The 16,516-nt window shown below is 41.8% G+C and overlaps 1 protein-coding gene across 6 annotated transcripts in view; it reads left to right on the top strand.

Annotated features, from left to right (window-relative positions):
* Positions 1-532: 532 nt before the first annotated feature.
* EIF2AK4 (eukaryotic translation initiation factor 2 alpha kinase 4) overlaps positions 533-16,516 on the top strand; it is a 100,576-nt gene continuing 84,592 nt past the window's right edge. For 4 of the 6 annotated variants that reach the window (XR_004958590.1, XM_036253326.1, XM_036253329.1 and 1 more), the window contains exons 1-3: positions 533-713; positions 11,285-11,397; positions 14,223-14,325. Coding sequence is in view for 3 of the 6 variants with exons in the window: in XM_036253326.1 (XP_036109219.1) it covers positions 570-713; positions 11,285-11,397; positions 14,223-14,325 (360 nt within the window). In the remaining 3 variants the exon portion in view is untranslated. The other 2 variants (XM_036253337.1, XM_036253339.1) reach the window with 2 other exon arrangements.

The following is a 16,516-nucleotide window of genomic DNA, read 5'->3' on the forward strand; positions in this document are numbered from 1 at the left end:
TATAAAACTGGGGGAAAGGGAGTAGTGGCCATGACTTTCACTCCTAGTGGACTTGTGGGAAAATTCCAGATTAGCCGGTAAGTGACTTGAAAAATCCATCAGTATGTCTTTTAAGATTTTCCTGTCACTATCCACGCCAGGGTGAAGGAATTCTAGCAGGAATTTCTGTTAAAAAAATATTTCATGAAAACGGTGCCATTGGCGTTATCATTTCATCTGATTGATTTGCTCTTCCGCGTTCCCGCAGAGTCCTTTGCTCTGGTTCTCCCGCATGAGGTGCGCAAAGTTCTCGTCGCTTGGCTCCCTGGCCCAGGCTCAAGCCGCCAGAACCGGCTCCCGGCGCGGCGCCCCGCCCCCGACACGGCGCCCCGCCCCCGGATCGAGCCTGCGTGGAGCCCCGCCCACAGCCCGCCCATTGACCGCCAGCCCCGGAGCCCGGTCCCAGCCAGCCCACGACGTGGCGCCCCGCCCATGGGCCCTTCGGGACCGCGGATCCCCGCCCTGGAGCCCGGCCCCCGCACGCCGCCGCCGCCACTGCCCGGCAGTCCTGCCGTGGCCTCCGCGTTGCAATGGCTGAGGGTAGCGGGGCTCCCGGGCGCGCCCGGGACGAGCCGCCGGAGAGCTACCTGCAGCGACAGGACAACGAGCTGCAGGCCCTAGGGGCCATCTTTGGCGCCGACTTCCAGGACTTGCGGCCCGACGCATGCGGACCGGTAGGAACGTGGGCTCGTCTAGTCCGGGCAGGCTTGCTGTGGCCAGGCCTCCATCCGCTCGGCCTCTCCCGGCCAGGCCAGCCCGACCTGCCGCACGAGCCGCCCGTCCTCTTCAGGATTCCTATGCGTCCTTTCATCCCTCCCAATTCCACCCACTCCACTCTTAGTCCTTCCTGCGGCTCGGCGGGTCTTCAGAACCCCCATCTGGCCCGAATTCGCCTACAGCCTTTTCTCCAAGGCTCCCCTCTCTTACCTAGCACTCCTTCTCATTCCCATTGACACCCCTTACCATCCCTGCTTCCTTCCAATCTCCTGTCTCTTTTCCCTCCAGAAAGTCCTGGAGTTTGATACAATAGCGCATTCAAAGGGGACCATTGCAACTTTGTTCTGGGAACGCTTTTTGGGCGCTTGCACAGACCTTATGTTTGCCCTTAATTAAAATTCTCTTAACTCTCCCTTGTGTTCACAACTGTAAAGTACTCGCCACTTTACTTACCAGGCATGCTTACTGTGTTTTTCGGTATGGAGGAGTTTCCCTGTACCATCCTCCAAGGCACTTAGCAGAGAGTTTAGAATACATTCATCTTAGCTGTAATGAAGAGGGTGTGTGCTGAATCTAGACCTTTTTAAATGACATTTGGTTTAAAAAATTATTTTCCTTTTGGTCTGGAAGTAAGTTAAGGCACATTATTAGCTGCTGATAAACAGTCCCGTCCCCCCCCCCCCCCCCCATGCTTGAAGAGTTATCTCCTGAACTATTAGGTCTCTGGATATTATCATTTAAAAGATAGTTCTTCTTTTGTCTGCCTTTTTCTGACATTTCACAGCATCTTTTTGACACAACCTTATATATGCAACTTGATCTATACATCTAATATTTCTTCAACAAGTAGGATCTTGATTCTAGGCATTGGGAACAGCCCTAGACAAAAGACAAAAATACCTGCCCTCAGGGAACTTATTTATGTAGTGCTTAATTTCAAGAGTTACTTTTAACCTAAAATGTAAATATTCCCCTATGCATGCTTATAATAAAATAATAACATAACTTTCTGGTGATCTGGTAATTTCTCTGTTCCTAAACGTTGAGAACCAGGAAGTAGGCCCAGTAAGCAGCCAAAATAGGTGCCACACTTAGACTCACTGCAAAGGCCCTAAGACTTCATTCAGAGCCAGTCTGTTTACTTTTTATGCTTAGTTATCTAGTAGAATGGGTGTGTGGAATGGAGAAAGGAGCTGCTGCAAGTAAGGATACCAGTAATCCCAGAATGTATAGCTTGTGGCCTTTATAAGAAGATAAAAGACAAAACAAAACAAAAACTATAAAAGTCAGGCAGAAGAATTCAAATAGCTGTCTATGGCCCGTGGTGTACAGGGCAATTAACCTCAACAGAGTCCCCACAGGCATATAATTGATGGTCATAAGGATGAATCAGAGTGTATTATTCAGCAAGTACTTATTATCACCTCCTATTGGTAGTCTTTACAGAAAAGTTACACAGCCACAATCTTTTATCCCAAACTCTTGAGGCCTGGCAGAGTTCACGATTGAGAAGTATTTGCATTAACATTCATTTGTGCACATTCCATACCTTACCTAACACCTGTGTTTGGGGGTTTGGAGGTTTGGGGATAGCGCCCAAGATCAAACAACCAAATGTGTAACCTGGATAAATAAAGAGTATTAATAACTTTGTGTCAGCTGGGACCAAATTTGCTGCCAATGAAATCAGGTCAGAATTTATTATCCTGAATAAACTTCAGGTGTTTTTTTGTTTCTGTTTTTTAATTGATTTTAGAGAGAGAGGAAGGGATAAAGAGATGGAAATGTAGATGATTGGCCGCCTCTTCCACAACCCCCACTGGGGAGCTGACCCACAACTTGAGCATGTGCCCTGACCGGGAATTGAACCAATGACCTCTTGGTGCATGGGTCAGATGCTCAGCCACTGAGCCACACCAGCCAGGCAAACTTCAGGTTTTTAAAACTTATAAAATTTTTAAAACTTGTTTTTGGAGGATGTATTATAATGTAGATTTCAGTTTTGTGGCATATGTATATAATTTATAAATAGCTGAACATTTTGGAAGTGAATGATAACAGTTATTTTACATACTAAGAAAGTTTGGACACCACTAGTTTAAAATATAATTTTCTCTAGAGTTATTCACTTATTAATTTAACTATTTTGGCTAATTTTCCATGTCAGTAAAGGGTCCGCTCATTTTTAATTTGATAGCTATTGCAAACTTCCCTCCTCAAAGGGTTGTTTCTGTCTCAAGGCCCACCAATAGTGTGTGAGGGTAGTTTTCCTACCTTTTCATCAACATTGTAGATGTCATACTTTTTTATTTCTGCCAGTAAGTAAATGAAACATTTTTCTTAGCTATGGATTATGTAGGCTACCTTTGTTTGTAAGCAGTGGATTTTTCTTTTTATGTGAACTGTTTGTTCATGTTCTTTGGTTCCTTGTTTTCCACTGTATTGTATATTTTCTTATTCATGTGTCAGAACTATTTATATGTTAATAAAGTTAGCATTTTGGGTTATGTATCGCAAATATTTTCCCCTTATTGACTGTGTGCATTTTGATATTTATGTAATTAATGCAATTAAAAAAACTTTAATATAGTCCAAAAGACCTGTTTTTTGGGGGGTTTTTTGGTTTGTTTGTTTTATGGTCCCTGTAGATTGTTTTAGTTCTAAAAAATATTTTCCTGTTCCACCGTTACCAAAAATGAATTCTTTGAGGTTTTCTTTTAGTTTTTTCATGACTTATTTGAACTTTTATCAAATAAATACAGAAATAGCTTTTTTAAAAAAAGTTCTTAGTTCCACCTAAGGATGAGTCTAGGCCACCCTCTCCCATCCCCAACTAGCCAGTTATACCAATTAATTTTTTCTTTTTTTTTTTTTTTTTTTTTATCCTCACCCGAGGATATTTTTCCATTTTTTGTACAGATAGAGTGGGAGGGAGAGAGAGGAAGGGAGAGAGAGAGAGAAACATCAACGTGAAGGGACACATCGAGTGGCTGCCACCCGCACGACCAACCAGGGCCGGGGACAAACTGCAACCGAAGTACGTGCCCTTAGCGGGAACCGAACCCGGGTCTCTCCGGACCGCAGGCCGACGCTCTAACCGCTGAGCCAAACCGGCCAGGGCCCAATTAATTTTTTCAATTATTTTCTACTACTACAGTTCTCCCTTTTCTGAGGGGAATACATTGCAAGACCTCCAGTGAATGCCCGAAACTGGGATACTACCAAACCCTATATATACTGTTTTTCCCTATACATACCTATGATAAAGTTTATAAGTTAGGCACAGTGCGCAGCTGGTGTGGCTCAATGGACTGAGAGGTTCCGGTTCCATTCCCAGTCAGAGCCCATGACCAGGTTGTGGGCTCGATCCCCAGTAGGGGGCGTGCAGAAGGCAGCCAATAGATGTTTTTCTCACATTGATGTTTCTAGCTCTCAGTCCCTTCCTTTCTCTCTAAAAAATCAATAAAAATATATTTTTTAAAAAATGTTTAAATTAGGCACAGTAAGAGATTAACAACAACAATAATAAAGTAGAAAAGTTATAACAATATGCTATAATAAAAGTTATGTGAGTGTGGCCTTTCTTTCTCTGGAAATCTTATTGTACTGTACTCACCCTCCTTGTGATGATGTGAGATGGTAAAATGCCTACATGATGAGATGAAGTGAGGTGAATGACATGGGCATTGTGACATAGATTTAGGCTACTTTTGATCTTTTTTTAATTTTTAAAAAAATGTTTATTTACTAATTTGAGAGGAGGGGAGAGAAATAGCAGTTTGTTGTTCCACTTATGCATTCATTGGTTGATTCTTGCCCCGACCAGGGATCAAACCTGCAACCTTGACATATCCAGCCAGTGCTCTAACCAACTAAACACCACCCCTGGGGCAGCCCTGAGGCGAGGCCCCTCTCCAGCTAGACAGCTCCCCTCTGCTCTGCAATCTGCGCTGGTCTGCCCTGGCACCCCAGGACACTTCCATTTTTATTTTTTCAGACAGTGGGAGGGAGAGAAAGAGAGAGAGAAACATCCATGTGAGAGAGACTCATCCATTGGTTGCCTCCCACTCTTCTGCCGATGCTCCAACCACTGAGCCAAACAGGCCAGGGCCTTTGTTTCAGTTTTCGGTGGAAAGGGAAAGTACACTCTCAGAGTGAGAGGGGAGCTGGCTTATATAGACAGAAGTCCCCACCTCTGGCCTCTGATTGGTCTGCCCTCCTGCAAATGAGGACTCCAAATCCTCACAGTATGATTGGTCTAAAAGGCACTTTCCTGATTGGTCAGAGTGGAGATGCTCTGGTCAGGGAAGGTGTTGCCAGAAGTATAGCTGTGCAGCTCTGATTGGATGGGGTAAGCCTCAGTCCTGTTGATTAAAATGAATTCCAAGAAGTCCTTTATGAGGGCTGGCTCAGATGGCAGAAACATAGTACAGGTAGGCAGTTCAGTGTAGAGGCAGGTGGGTCAGTGCAGGCTTCTTCAGGAAGTACTATTTGCGTGAGAGGTGGCCCCTGTGTAGAAATGGCTGCCAGGCTCTGTTTTTTAAAATTTGAGCCCAGTTAGCCACCAGGAGACCTTCTTAGTAGGTATCTTCTTTGTATGTTGGGGAACAATTAATAGTCTTTGCTGAGAAATACCTTAAAGTCTATATCCTGTGAAGAGGAATATCACTCCAGTCTGGTTAAACTGTCAGCCAAAGGCCTTAAAAGTAGCCATTTGCCTGATAGCTTCAGTGCCCTATTCTTTGGGTTGGCTTCACTTGGTGCTTGGCTCTGGACACGTTGTGAGGTTTTTGTTTAATTGTATGTCATTCTTCAGTGGCCTTGGTCTATTCCTTTATCCAAGCCACTATCACAGGACTCCTGCACCTCTTAAAACTGAAATCTTGATGCATTCAGGGGTCTCTTTACTTTGCATCAGAACTCTTTCTCCTTTCCTGAAAGTTTGATTGGATGTTCTCTGGGCTCACTACCATTATCATGGCTATCCTGTTGGTGTTGCTCTGCAGCAGAAGTAACTGGAACACTAGGTCTGCATGGTGTGATATGGCTGGTCCAACCCAAGAGTGTTTGCAGGATTCTAACTACTTTTTGGGGCCCCAGTGTTCTATATAAGACAATGTTCCCCTGTGGTTCCAGGGCCTGACTGAGAGAGGCCCCCTTACCTGAGGGTTGCCAGGAATTCTTAACTAGATTCATGGTGCTTTATTAAGCATTCCCTTTGGTAAAATAATATTTTCAAAATATGTAGTCCCCATATTTGCTGAAGTCTTCTTCCTATTCCAGGGACTCTGGGCATAAAGTGAAGGCCCCTCTGTACCATTTCCTGAGAAGGTTAGTTACATTCAGGTATACTCTTCACTTCCTACTTGAAGATTAAAGAGAATGTGCCCTGGCTGGTGTGGCTCAGTTGGTGGGTGCACTGAAGATTGCTGGTTCATTCCTGGTAAGGGCCCATGCCCAGGTTATGGGTTCGATCCCAGTCGGGGTGCATGTGGGAGGCAGCCAATCAATGTTTCTCTCTCACATTGATGTTTCTCTCAAAAAAAAAGAAAAAATCAATAACACATTAAAAAAAAAAAAGATGAAAGAGAACGTTAAACCAGACTTACTATCTTATATATGCAGAGATAACTCACTTCCTGTGGTATATGTTGTCTGTATGTTACAAGTTTGTTTCCCTACTGGGCCCAAAAAGGCCTGTTGGTTTGCTCTACTTCTTGTATGTACATGATTCTTGCTCCTTCCAACTACAGAGGACTACTCCAACTTTGTTGCCTCAAAAACAGATGTGCCATTTTTCCTAGGTTGTATGATTGCATTTCCACATTTTGCCTTACTTTTTTCACATTGGGCTTGTCAAGTTTTGTGTATTTTACTTTAAGAAGACCATCTGTATGGCATTTCCCCTCATTTTTCTGCCTTCTTGTTTCTTTGGCCTTTTTTAAGCTGTCAGGCGATAGGAATTTATAGTAGTATTCTCATTTGTTGTTGAGAAATCGTTTTCACTGGTCAACAGCCAAATGAGAAAATAAAAGGCAGAATAATGTATAAATGGAGATATATTAGCATAAGATAAATCGACCCTTTTTAGGATAAGACTGAGTTCTACTCTATTTTTGTACTTCCTCCTACTTTTTATATGAAAATATTCTGTATCATCTAAAGTGAATAAAATAAAGAGGGAACAAAAAGTATTTTCTTGACACAATTTAAGTCGGTGATCATAATGTCTCTCCAAAATTGTGGCCTATGAGATGAGAAAACCTGTAAAGATTTGATCTGGTAAAAGGAAAACACCAGTAAAATTTAGTTTGAATCTGTCTAATTAGCCTTTCTCTCAGTTTTTATATCTCTAAAATGGATCTATATAACCTCTTTTCTTCACTGGATTATTGTTAGAAAACAAATAACAATAACACAGCAAAGACTGGTTGGTAGGATTTACTTTAGAATAATCCAAGGTGGTGTGTGCAGGTAAGGGCAACATGTAGATACACAAGATAGTCCATAAATTGGTAATTGTTGGAACTATCCGATGGGTACACGGTGTTCATGATATCATTATCAGCTTTTATTTGCCAATTTCCATAATAAAACATATTTTCGAAAAGTGAGGCTATTTAAGGAGACTGATCAAGGCAATAGTTTTTCCTTTTCTTTCTACCAACTAAAATGCTACCTATGCAAAAGTCTCCCTGATATGTAAAGCAGAGAACAGCTGACCTGCCTTGGTTGGAGGAGGACTGGGAGGCTTTGAGCCCTGTTAGTTCAGTCTCACCATTGCTCCTTTAAGATGCCTTAGAGGAAACCCACCAGGCTCTACTTGTTTTGTTTTTGTATTATTATTGATTTTAGAGAGAGAGAGAGTAAAGGAAAAGAGAGAGAGACATCGATTTGTTGTTCTACTTATTTGTGCATTCATTGATTCATTCTTATATGTGCCCTGACTGGGAATTGAACCCACAACCTTGGTGTATCGGGACAACAGGCTCTGCCTGCTTTATTTTCTCATGTTCTGTCACTCAAGAAGATGAGCCACATCTCCTATCAAAAACCAAGGCCTGGTGTGTCTGTGTCATGCCCAGGATACATCTAGAGGGTTTTGCTACTTCAGATCCTAATTTTGTCTCTCCCATAACATTCCCATCAACTTCTTCACATTCTCTAGTATCTCCCATCTTCAAAATAGAACAAAAGAAATTTCTCCTTTGATTTTACACCCCCGTCTGTCTATGGCCCCATTCTCTGCCCCCTTTAATGCCCAAACCCAAACCTCCTTGAAGGAGTTGTCTGTCTAGACTTGCTGTGTTCTTCGCCTCACCTAGCATTTGCCCCTCATCACACTAGGGTCTGCATTCAGTGCCCACAGAACCCACTCTTGTCAAGATCACCTGCAGTCCCTGCACTACCCCAGCACTGGATGCTGCCTATCCTCATCCTACTCAGCCTCAAGGAGCATCTGCAATAAGACACTTTCCTTCTGTTTCCTCCCTGGAGGCCCAGTCTCTGTCAGCTTTATCTCAAAGTCAACTTTTTCTCTCTCCTTTGCCACCAACATAGGCTGAATTGTCTTAATAGCTTTTGACTTACGCTCTTACTCTTCCCTGTTCATCCTTTACTTGGCCACCAAAGTGATCTTTTAAAATGTATGTTAAAGCATATCATTCCCATCTTAAAACCCTGACAAATATTTTACCTGGCTGACACGGCCCTCTGTGATCCAGCTGTTCCCTACCACACCTGCTCTACCTGGCTTTCCTGTCTCTGCTGTGTTCCAGATACACTGTTCTCCTTTTGTGTTTTGGAATACACCAATCTCTTCCTCACTTTGAGTCTCTTATATACTCTTCCCTTGTCTGGAATGCTCAGTCTCTGGCTCATCTCAGCTTAAGTGCAACATCACAAATAAGTCTTTTGTGATGACCATGTCCAAGCGTCTTCCCTCCCCACCCACCATCAAGTGTTCTCTAACTAGAGTGTAGGGGAGGTAAAACTTTACCTCTGTCCTCTTAGGATCTACAACTGGGTCTGAGAATTAAATGGACATAAAACAGATTAACAAAAGAAAAGCATACAGATTATTACATGTACATAGGAAGCCCCATAGGAAAATAAAGACCCAAAGAAGTGGCTAGGCCTAAAGTGTTTATATAGTAGGTTGAACAAAGAAAAGCAATTGTGGAAAACTAAAATGTATGGGGAGACTAAAAGAAGATAAGAGTTATTTTAACAAGGTCTGTTTGCACGTAATTCTCTTGGCCTCCCTGTCTCTGGTGATAAGAATGTTTCCTTCTGGTATAGGAGGGCATCTCTCACATGGAAGTTTTATCTCCTGTTTTAGGAAGACAAAAGGAGGTCAGAGTGCCCTTCTTGTACCTGCTGTTTTCAAGCACCTTTAGCTCAAAATAATTCTTATGCTGAAGTGGCATATTTTGGGGTGGCCTATTCTGTCATCCTTCAAGGGCATCACACCATTTCTTCAATGGGACTTTCTAAACTTGAACTTACATAAGCATTGTTTGTTTTTCCCCACCAAACGGGAAGTTCCATGACAGCTAGAACCACGTGTGTTTTCTCACCCTGGCTGCCTGGATATTCTAAGACAAAGTTAAGGCAACAACTCAGTCACAGTAACTCAGGATTGGCTGATGAAAAAGACACAGGTTTGGGAGTCAAAGTAGGATTTGAATTCCAGCCTTGTCACTCTAGCCAAGAAACTGAAATTCTGAGCCTGAGCTGCTCCATCTATAAAATGGAGATAACACTGTCCTGGCCACTGTGGCTCAGTTGGTTGGTTTTGGTGCTCAGTCAACCTGTGCACCAAAAGGTTGCTGGTCAATTCCTGGTCAAGGCACATGCCCTAATTGTGAGCTCCATGCCTGGGGTTCAGGCTTCATGCTTGGTAGGGGACATGCAGGAGGCAGCTGATGGATGTATCGCTCTCACATTGATGTTTCTCTCTCTCCCTCTCCCTTCCTCTCTGAAAAAAAAAAAATCAATTAAAAAGTTTTTTTAAAAAATGGAGACAGCACCTACCTTGCAGAGTTGGTAAAGTATCTGGACCATATGAGTAAATGTTTCTTCTCTCAGCCTCCCTTTTCTCATGATATAAAGATAATATAGAGCACCTCAGCCCAGCTGGTGTGGCTCAGTGGTTGAGCATCAATCCATGGATCAGGAGGTCACCAGTTTGATTCCTGGTGAGGGCACATGCCGGGGTTGCTGGCCCAATCCCCAGTAGGGGGCATATAAGAGGCAGCCAATTGATGTTTTTCTCTCCCTCTCCCTTTCTTTCTGTCTAAAAATCAACAAAAACATAAAAATAAAGAAAATAAACTGCCTCAAATCTGTTTTTGGAAAAAATGTACTTAATACACAAAAAAACAACAGAGTATTGTCCAGCCGGTGTGGCTCAGTGGTTGAGCATCAATCCATGCACCAAGAGGTCACCAGTTCGATTCCCAGTCAGGGCACATGCCCAGGTTGTGGGCCCAATTCCCAGTAGGGGGCATGCAGGAGACAGCCAGCCAGTATTCTCCCTCATTGATGTTTCTGTCTGTCTTTCCCTCTCACATCCTCTCTCTCTAAAATCAATAAAATAAATAAATAAAGAGAAACCTATGTTATTTAAAAAACAGCAACAGATATTTATTTATTTGGTGAAAAGCAGTTGAAAGCATATACAATTTTAGAAGGGCTCTCAGATTTCCATGTTCAGGGTTTTCACTTGTTATTCTCAGTATTCAACTCTCAAATGAAATATCCTTTGACCCCCGCCTGTCTGAATGTCTTCTTTTCCCCACCACTGTGTTCCATTACTCTGCCATATTTTCTTTGCAGCATTCACCACTATTGGAGAGTATTCATTTGTCTTCTAGTTTGTATCAGGTAGTTGGGTCAATATTTGTCTAAAGTCACCCTATACTCCCAGCCTCCAGGACAGCACCCAGACATAATCACACTCAGTAGTAACATTTGAATGAATGGAAGCCATGTGAAACATTTGGTTCATTCCTTACGTAACTTTGAAAAGGAAGATGCATTCTCTCTGGCACAGGTTTTGTTTTTAAACTGTGCTTTAGGAAAAGATGGCCAAACACTATATCAGATATAATTATATGTGATATTTTATTTTATTATTATTTTTTAATCCTCACCCAAGGACATTCTCCCATTTTTTTGTTCAGATAGAGTGGGAGGGAGAGAGAGGAAGAGAGAGAGAGAGAGAGAGAGAGAGAGAGAGAAACATCAATGTGAAAGGGACACATCGAGTAGCCGCCACCCGCACGACCAACCAAGGCCGGAGACAAACTGCAACCGAGGTACATACCCCCAGCGGGAACCGAACCCAGGTCTCTCTGGACCGCAGGCCGACGCTCCAACCGCTGAACCAAACTGGCCAGGGCATATGTGATATTTTAAAAGTAGAACTTTTGAACTAAGATGATCATTATCTTAATCATTAATGATTGACTCTCTAGATTTAAAAATATATATATATATATATATTTTTTTTTTCTTCTTTTAGGTCAAAGAGCCCCCTGAAATCAATTTAGTTCTGTACCCCCAGGGCCTGGCTGATGAAGAAGTGTATGTAAAAGTGGATTTGAGGGTTAAATGCCCACCAACCTATCCAGACGTGTGAGTACATTATAAATAGCTGTGATATGATTTCAGTTCTCTTTTTGACCACATAAAAACCAGTTGAAATGAATGCTATTTTCTCTTTCCTGCCACCATTTCATCTAAAATTTCATTTTCTATCACTTGTAGTTCATTAAAACTCTATTAGCAATAGACATTTTCATAAAACCTATCTCATGTTAAGTCTGCTTCTCGTTGTAAAATAGTCTCTACAGAGACTAATATTTTCTCCATGACCAATTGTTTGCTTCTTCTGATGTGTTAACTTTTATTTGTTAAATTCTTCATAAACTGAGAAGTAGAATGATCTAGACGAAAAGGGTAAAGGCATGGTAACTTGTGCACTTCGTTTTAAAGTATGATCAGCATTAGGATTTGGAGTAGCCTTCTAGGCCGAATGGGACTTTCCTCCCTAGAGTAAAGGAAGATTTAGAGTCACCCTGCAAGGCACGTAGCATCCCTGGCCCCCGACCCACTAATGGAGTGTTCTCTAGTGAGTGAGATAACCACAGAACCCCACATATTTCCAAACTCACCACTTGTTGAGAACTACTGATAGAGCAAAAGCATTAACAGTCAGGACTCAAGCATTCTTTTTCTGAAGTATCTTGTATATTTTGGGTAATCTTTCCCCGAAACATTCCACATGGAAAGGCAGATGGGCCTGGATGATGTTTTGTGGTTTGATCTTATTGTGCAGGAAACCAGTGAAAGAAAGTGACAATAAAAGGAATCAATACACAGAAGGTAGTAAATCTATGGAATTTGTTATCCTAAGAGGTGATGGAGGATATGAAAATATAGATGGATCAAGATGAGCTACTTAAAGTTAGTGATCCTCTTCTGCCCCAAACACTGTGCCCAGAGTTGATAAGCACGTATGCAGAAAGTTAGTTAATGAATTGATCGAAGGACAATTAAATTTATGAAAGCAGAATAAGACAGTGCCTCTCTAGGTTTTATTTTTCCTGACACCAAATAAATGGAGTCTTTTCTGACACCAACTGAGTATCCAACAATTCAATTCAGTTCTGGTACAAACTATTTTTAGTTAGTGCAGGCCCCACAGGTTAAGGCTTCAGATGCCAATTGCAAATACCAGTACTTCTGATCAACTGGCTATAAATTTGCAGGTTCCCACAGCCCCCTTCTTGGGCTCAATAATTTACTAAAACAAGCTCACAGAACTCAGGGAGGTACTTTACTTACTACTGCCAGTTTATTATAAAGGATACAACTTAGGACTAGCCACATGCTAGTGTGGCAAGGAATGGAGGAGGGACATGGCATTTCTCTACCCTCTTGACATTGACAGATGTCCCTGGGGGATGACATGGTCTCTCCTAGTTGAGAACCACTGCACCAGAGAACTCGTCAGGTAATCTTGATGTGTCCACTTGGTAAAAATATTATGGGATGATTTAAACAACAACAACAACAATATGGAAATGCTTATGAAAAGTAAACATTATAATATCAGCTACATAAAATTATGAATTATGTGGCAAGGGTATAAAGAGAACATTGGGAAGTTTTTTTAAAATTCATTTAGTATTGTAGGTGAAGTTTTCTCCATTCTTTTAATACTGCTATATAAAGACTATTAATTAAAAAGAAATTATGTAAGTTTGACTTGGGGGACCATTTCTATCCTTTGAGATGATATGGTGCAGGAATTTTCCTTTTCTGCAAAATAGCCCTTGATGCCACTATGAGAGAATCCTGAGTTAGATGGACATGCATAGGCTCGGGACTATATGGTATTTTTATCCTTTTTCTAATATATATAAATTACTTTCTCTCAGATTCCCATCTATTCAAATAGATAATAATTGTGGCAACCTGTTATAACTGAGGCATTGAGAGAACCCATGATAATGAGTAGTAAAGGGTGTGCTAAGGTAAAATACCATGCACTACTCAGAAATACTTGGTAGGAAGCAGAGTCATCTTTTGTTTAGTAAAGTCAAATAAAGCCTGTTTAATTAATCTCAGTGATCTGTTATTGGATGTTTTTTGGTTGGGAATAAAAGGAAGCCTGAGGGCTGGCTGTGTACTTTCCTAGCAGTCAGTGTTGAGTCTTAGTTGTGCTCTATAGGGATGAAGAGGAGTGTGAGTTAGGCATCTTTGGAAGAGGCAGAGTTTGTAGAGTGTGAAGGACTAGATTTATACATGAGTTGAGTGAGCATTTTTCCACCTTTTTTACAGAGTGTGTGACTGGACACAGCATGTTGTGGGAATACTACATCATCTTAGTTCCATGTAGCTTAGTTATTCTTGTCTTGCTTTACACTGAGCACACAAACTAGAGCAAAGCACTTGGCCTTTTGCAGGTGAGCTGTCAGAGCTGGGTTAATTGATGTTGGGGGCTTTGCCAAACAAGGGAGTGCGTGGTTAAGTTATTGGACTGGAGTCACACAGCGAACTAGAATAATTTTTTTAAAGGTGGTAAAATAGTAGTTGATGTGGAAATGTTGAATTAGATTGTAAAGCTGAAATCAGAAACAGAGGAGCTGGGGAGATACTGGGGTCAAGCCCCAGTAAATCTGACCATTGTGGGGAGCAGGCATTGACGACGGGCCAGCCCACTCGCTCCCCGCAGCCTGCAGGTGCACACATGACGAGCACTGTGTCAACTGAGTTTCTGGGGTGTAGCTGCCATCCTTTTGAGATGAAGGGAAATGGTGCTGGGGGTATAGAGAGAGGTTCACGAAAGAGCCCTGTGTGAAATCCTCAGGAATAGTTCTTGGAACTTAGCAAATATTAATGCAAACAGGCTATACTTTCTAGAGTAACTCCTTTTTGTTTTCTTTCTTTTCCAGAGTCCCTGAAATAGAGTTAAAGAATGCCAAAGGTCTATCAACTGGAAGTATTAATTCCTTAAAATCCTGCCTGGATGAAGTGGCCAAAAAGCATTGTGGAGAGGTAAGATTTGTTTAACTGGAATTGAAAGAGGACAGAAAAAATCTCAACAGTGTTTGCCTTTCTGCCTTTTCTTTGGCTTCAAGTTTTTCCCATTGTACCTTAAATCCAAGTGTAACCTGAATGTTTTGTTTCTTGTTGATATCTACAAAGGAGAACATTGCTATTTGTATTTCTCTCATTTCATAGTATTTATGAATTACAAATTGTAGCGTGAATATAGGTGGTATTATTGATGCTTAAGAATCTTTCTAAGAACAGTTCATTTTTTTTGCATGCTTTGGACTTGGCACCATTGACTTGATCTTGATTTGAAACTTTACATTGGAAAATGTTTACGTACAGACAAATGATTTCTGACCAAACTTTGCCGCTTCTCTTTCCATATCAGAAGAACTCATTGTTTTCCTTGTCAATAATTAGCCACATGCTCTAATCCTTCAATGTCTCTTCTCTTCCCTAGCATTTAAACTTAGTTCAGTGCTATTTCCTTCTTAATCTTCTGCTCATAGGATCTACCTGAGCTCTCCTTTCAATGACACAACTCTCTCTGGAGAGATAGACTAGGTGACTTATTAAAGGTAGAGAATTTCTGTATGCTTCTTTTTTTTTTTTTTAATCTTCATTGTTGAATGTATTACAGATGTTCCTCATTTTTCCCCCATTGACCCACTCCCGCCCCCTTCCCACCTTTTCCCACACTATTGTCTGTGTCCATTGGTTATGCATATAAGTTCTTTGGTTTATTTCTTCCCACCTCCCAACCCCTTTCCCTTTGAGGTTTGTCAGTCTAGAAATGAATTTGTACTTCTTAATCCCTTCACCTTTTTCACCCATTCCCCCAACCCCCCTCCCATCTGGCAACCAACAAAATGTTCTCTGTATCTATGAGAATGTTTCTGTTCTGCCTGTTATTTTGTTTGTAGATTCCATTGTCGATACATATGTATTCATTGCTATTTTGTTTGTTCATATATTTTATCTTTTTCTTCAAAAAGACCCTTCATCATTTCATATAATAACAGTTTGGTGGTGATGAATGCCTTTAACTTTTTCTTGTCTGGGAGACGCTTTATATGGCCATTGATTCTAAATGACAGCTTTGCAGGATAGAGTAATCTTGGTTGTAGGTTCTTGCTTTTCATCACTCTGAATATTTCTTGCCACTCCCTTCTGGCCTGCAAAGTTTCTTTTGAGAAATCAGCTGACAGTCTTATGGGAACTCCCTTGTAGGTAACTAACTGCTTTTCTCTTGCTGCTTTTAAGATTCTCTCTTTGTCTTGAACCTTGTGCATTTTGATGATGATGTGTCTTGGTGTGGGCCTCTTGGGGTTCATCTTGTTTGGGACTCTCTGTGCTTCCTGGACTTGTATGTCTATTTTCTTCACCAAGTTAGGGAAGTTTTCTGCCATTACTGTTTCAAACAAGTTTTCAATTTCTTGTTCTCTCTCTTCTCCTTCTGGCACCCCCAAGATGCGAATGTTGGCACGCTTGAAGTTGTCCCAGAGGCTCCTTACACTGTCCTCATTTTTTTGGACTCTTTTTTCTTTTTGCTGTTCTGATTGGGCATTTTTTGCTTCCTTATATTCCAAATCGATGGTTTGCTTCTTGGCTTTACGTACTCTACTATTGAATCTGTGTAAATTATTCTTTATTTCAGTTAATGCCTCCTTCAATTCTGACTGTGCATCCATCATTTCTGACTGGTCCTTTTTTATGCTCTTGAGGCCCTCACTAAGTTCACTGAGGTTCTCATTAAGTTCACTGAGTAATTGAACTCAGCATCTGTTAGGTTGCTTATCTCTATTTCGCTTAGTTCTTTTCTTGGGGTTTTGTTCTGTTCTTTCATTCGGGACCTGTTTCTTTGTTTCCTCATTTTGGCTGCCTCCCTGTGTTTGTTTCTGTGTATTACTTAATGAGAGCTATGGGGCTCGCTGAGACCAGATGCTGCTCGTTTGAAAGAATTTAGGAAAACCTGAAGCAGGATCCAAGACAGGCCAATCCTATGGTTAAGCAAGTGGCAACAGCTTAGGTGGGCCTGAAAGTTGAGTGGGGTGGGGCCTCAGGGAATCACCAGCCTCCCCTCCAAGGTTAAAGGGAGAGAGTCCGATAAGTCCGTGCGCCAGCCCTTTAAGAGGAGCTGCCTGGGGCTCCAGCTGTGTCAGCTTCCCTAAGCCTCAGTTCCTGCTGGATT

The sequence above is a fragment of the Molossus molossus genome, unplaced genomic scaffold (genome assembly GCF_014108415.1).
Source record: "Molossus molossus isolate mMolMol1 unplaced genomic scaffold, mMolMol1.p scaffold_m16_p_1, whole genome shotgun sequence".
Lineage (NCBI taxonomy): Eukaryota > Metazoa > Chordata > Mammalia > Chiroptera > Molossidae > Molossus > Molossus molossus.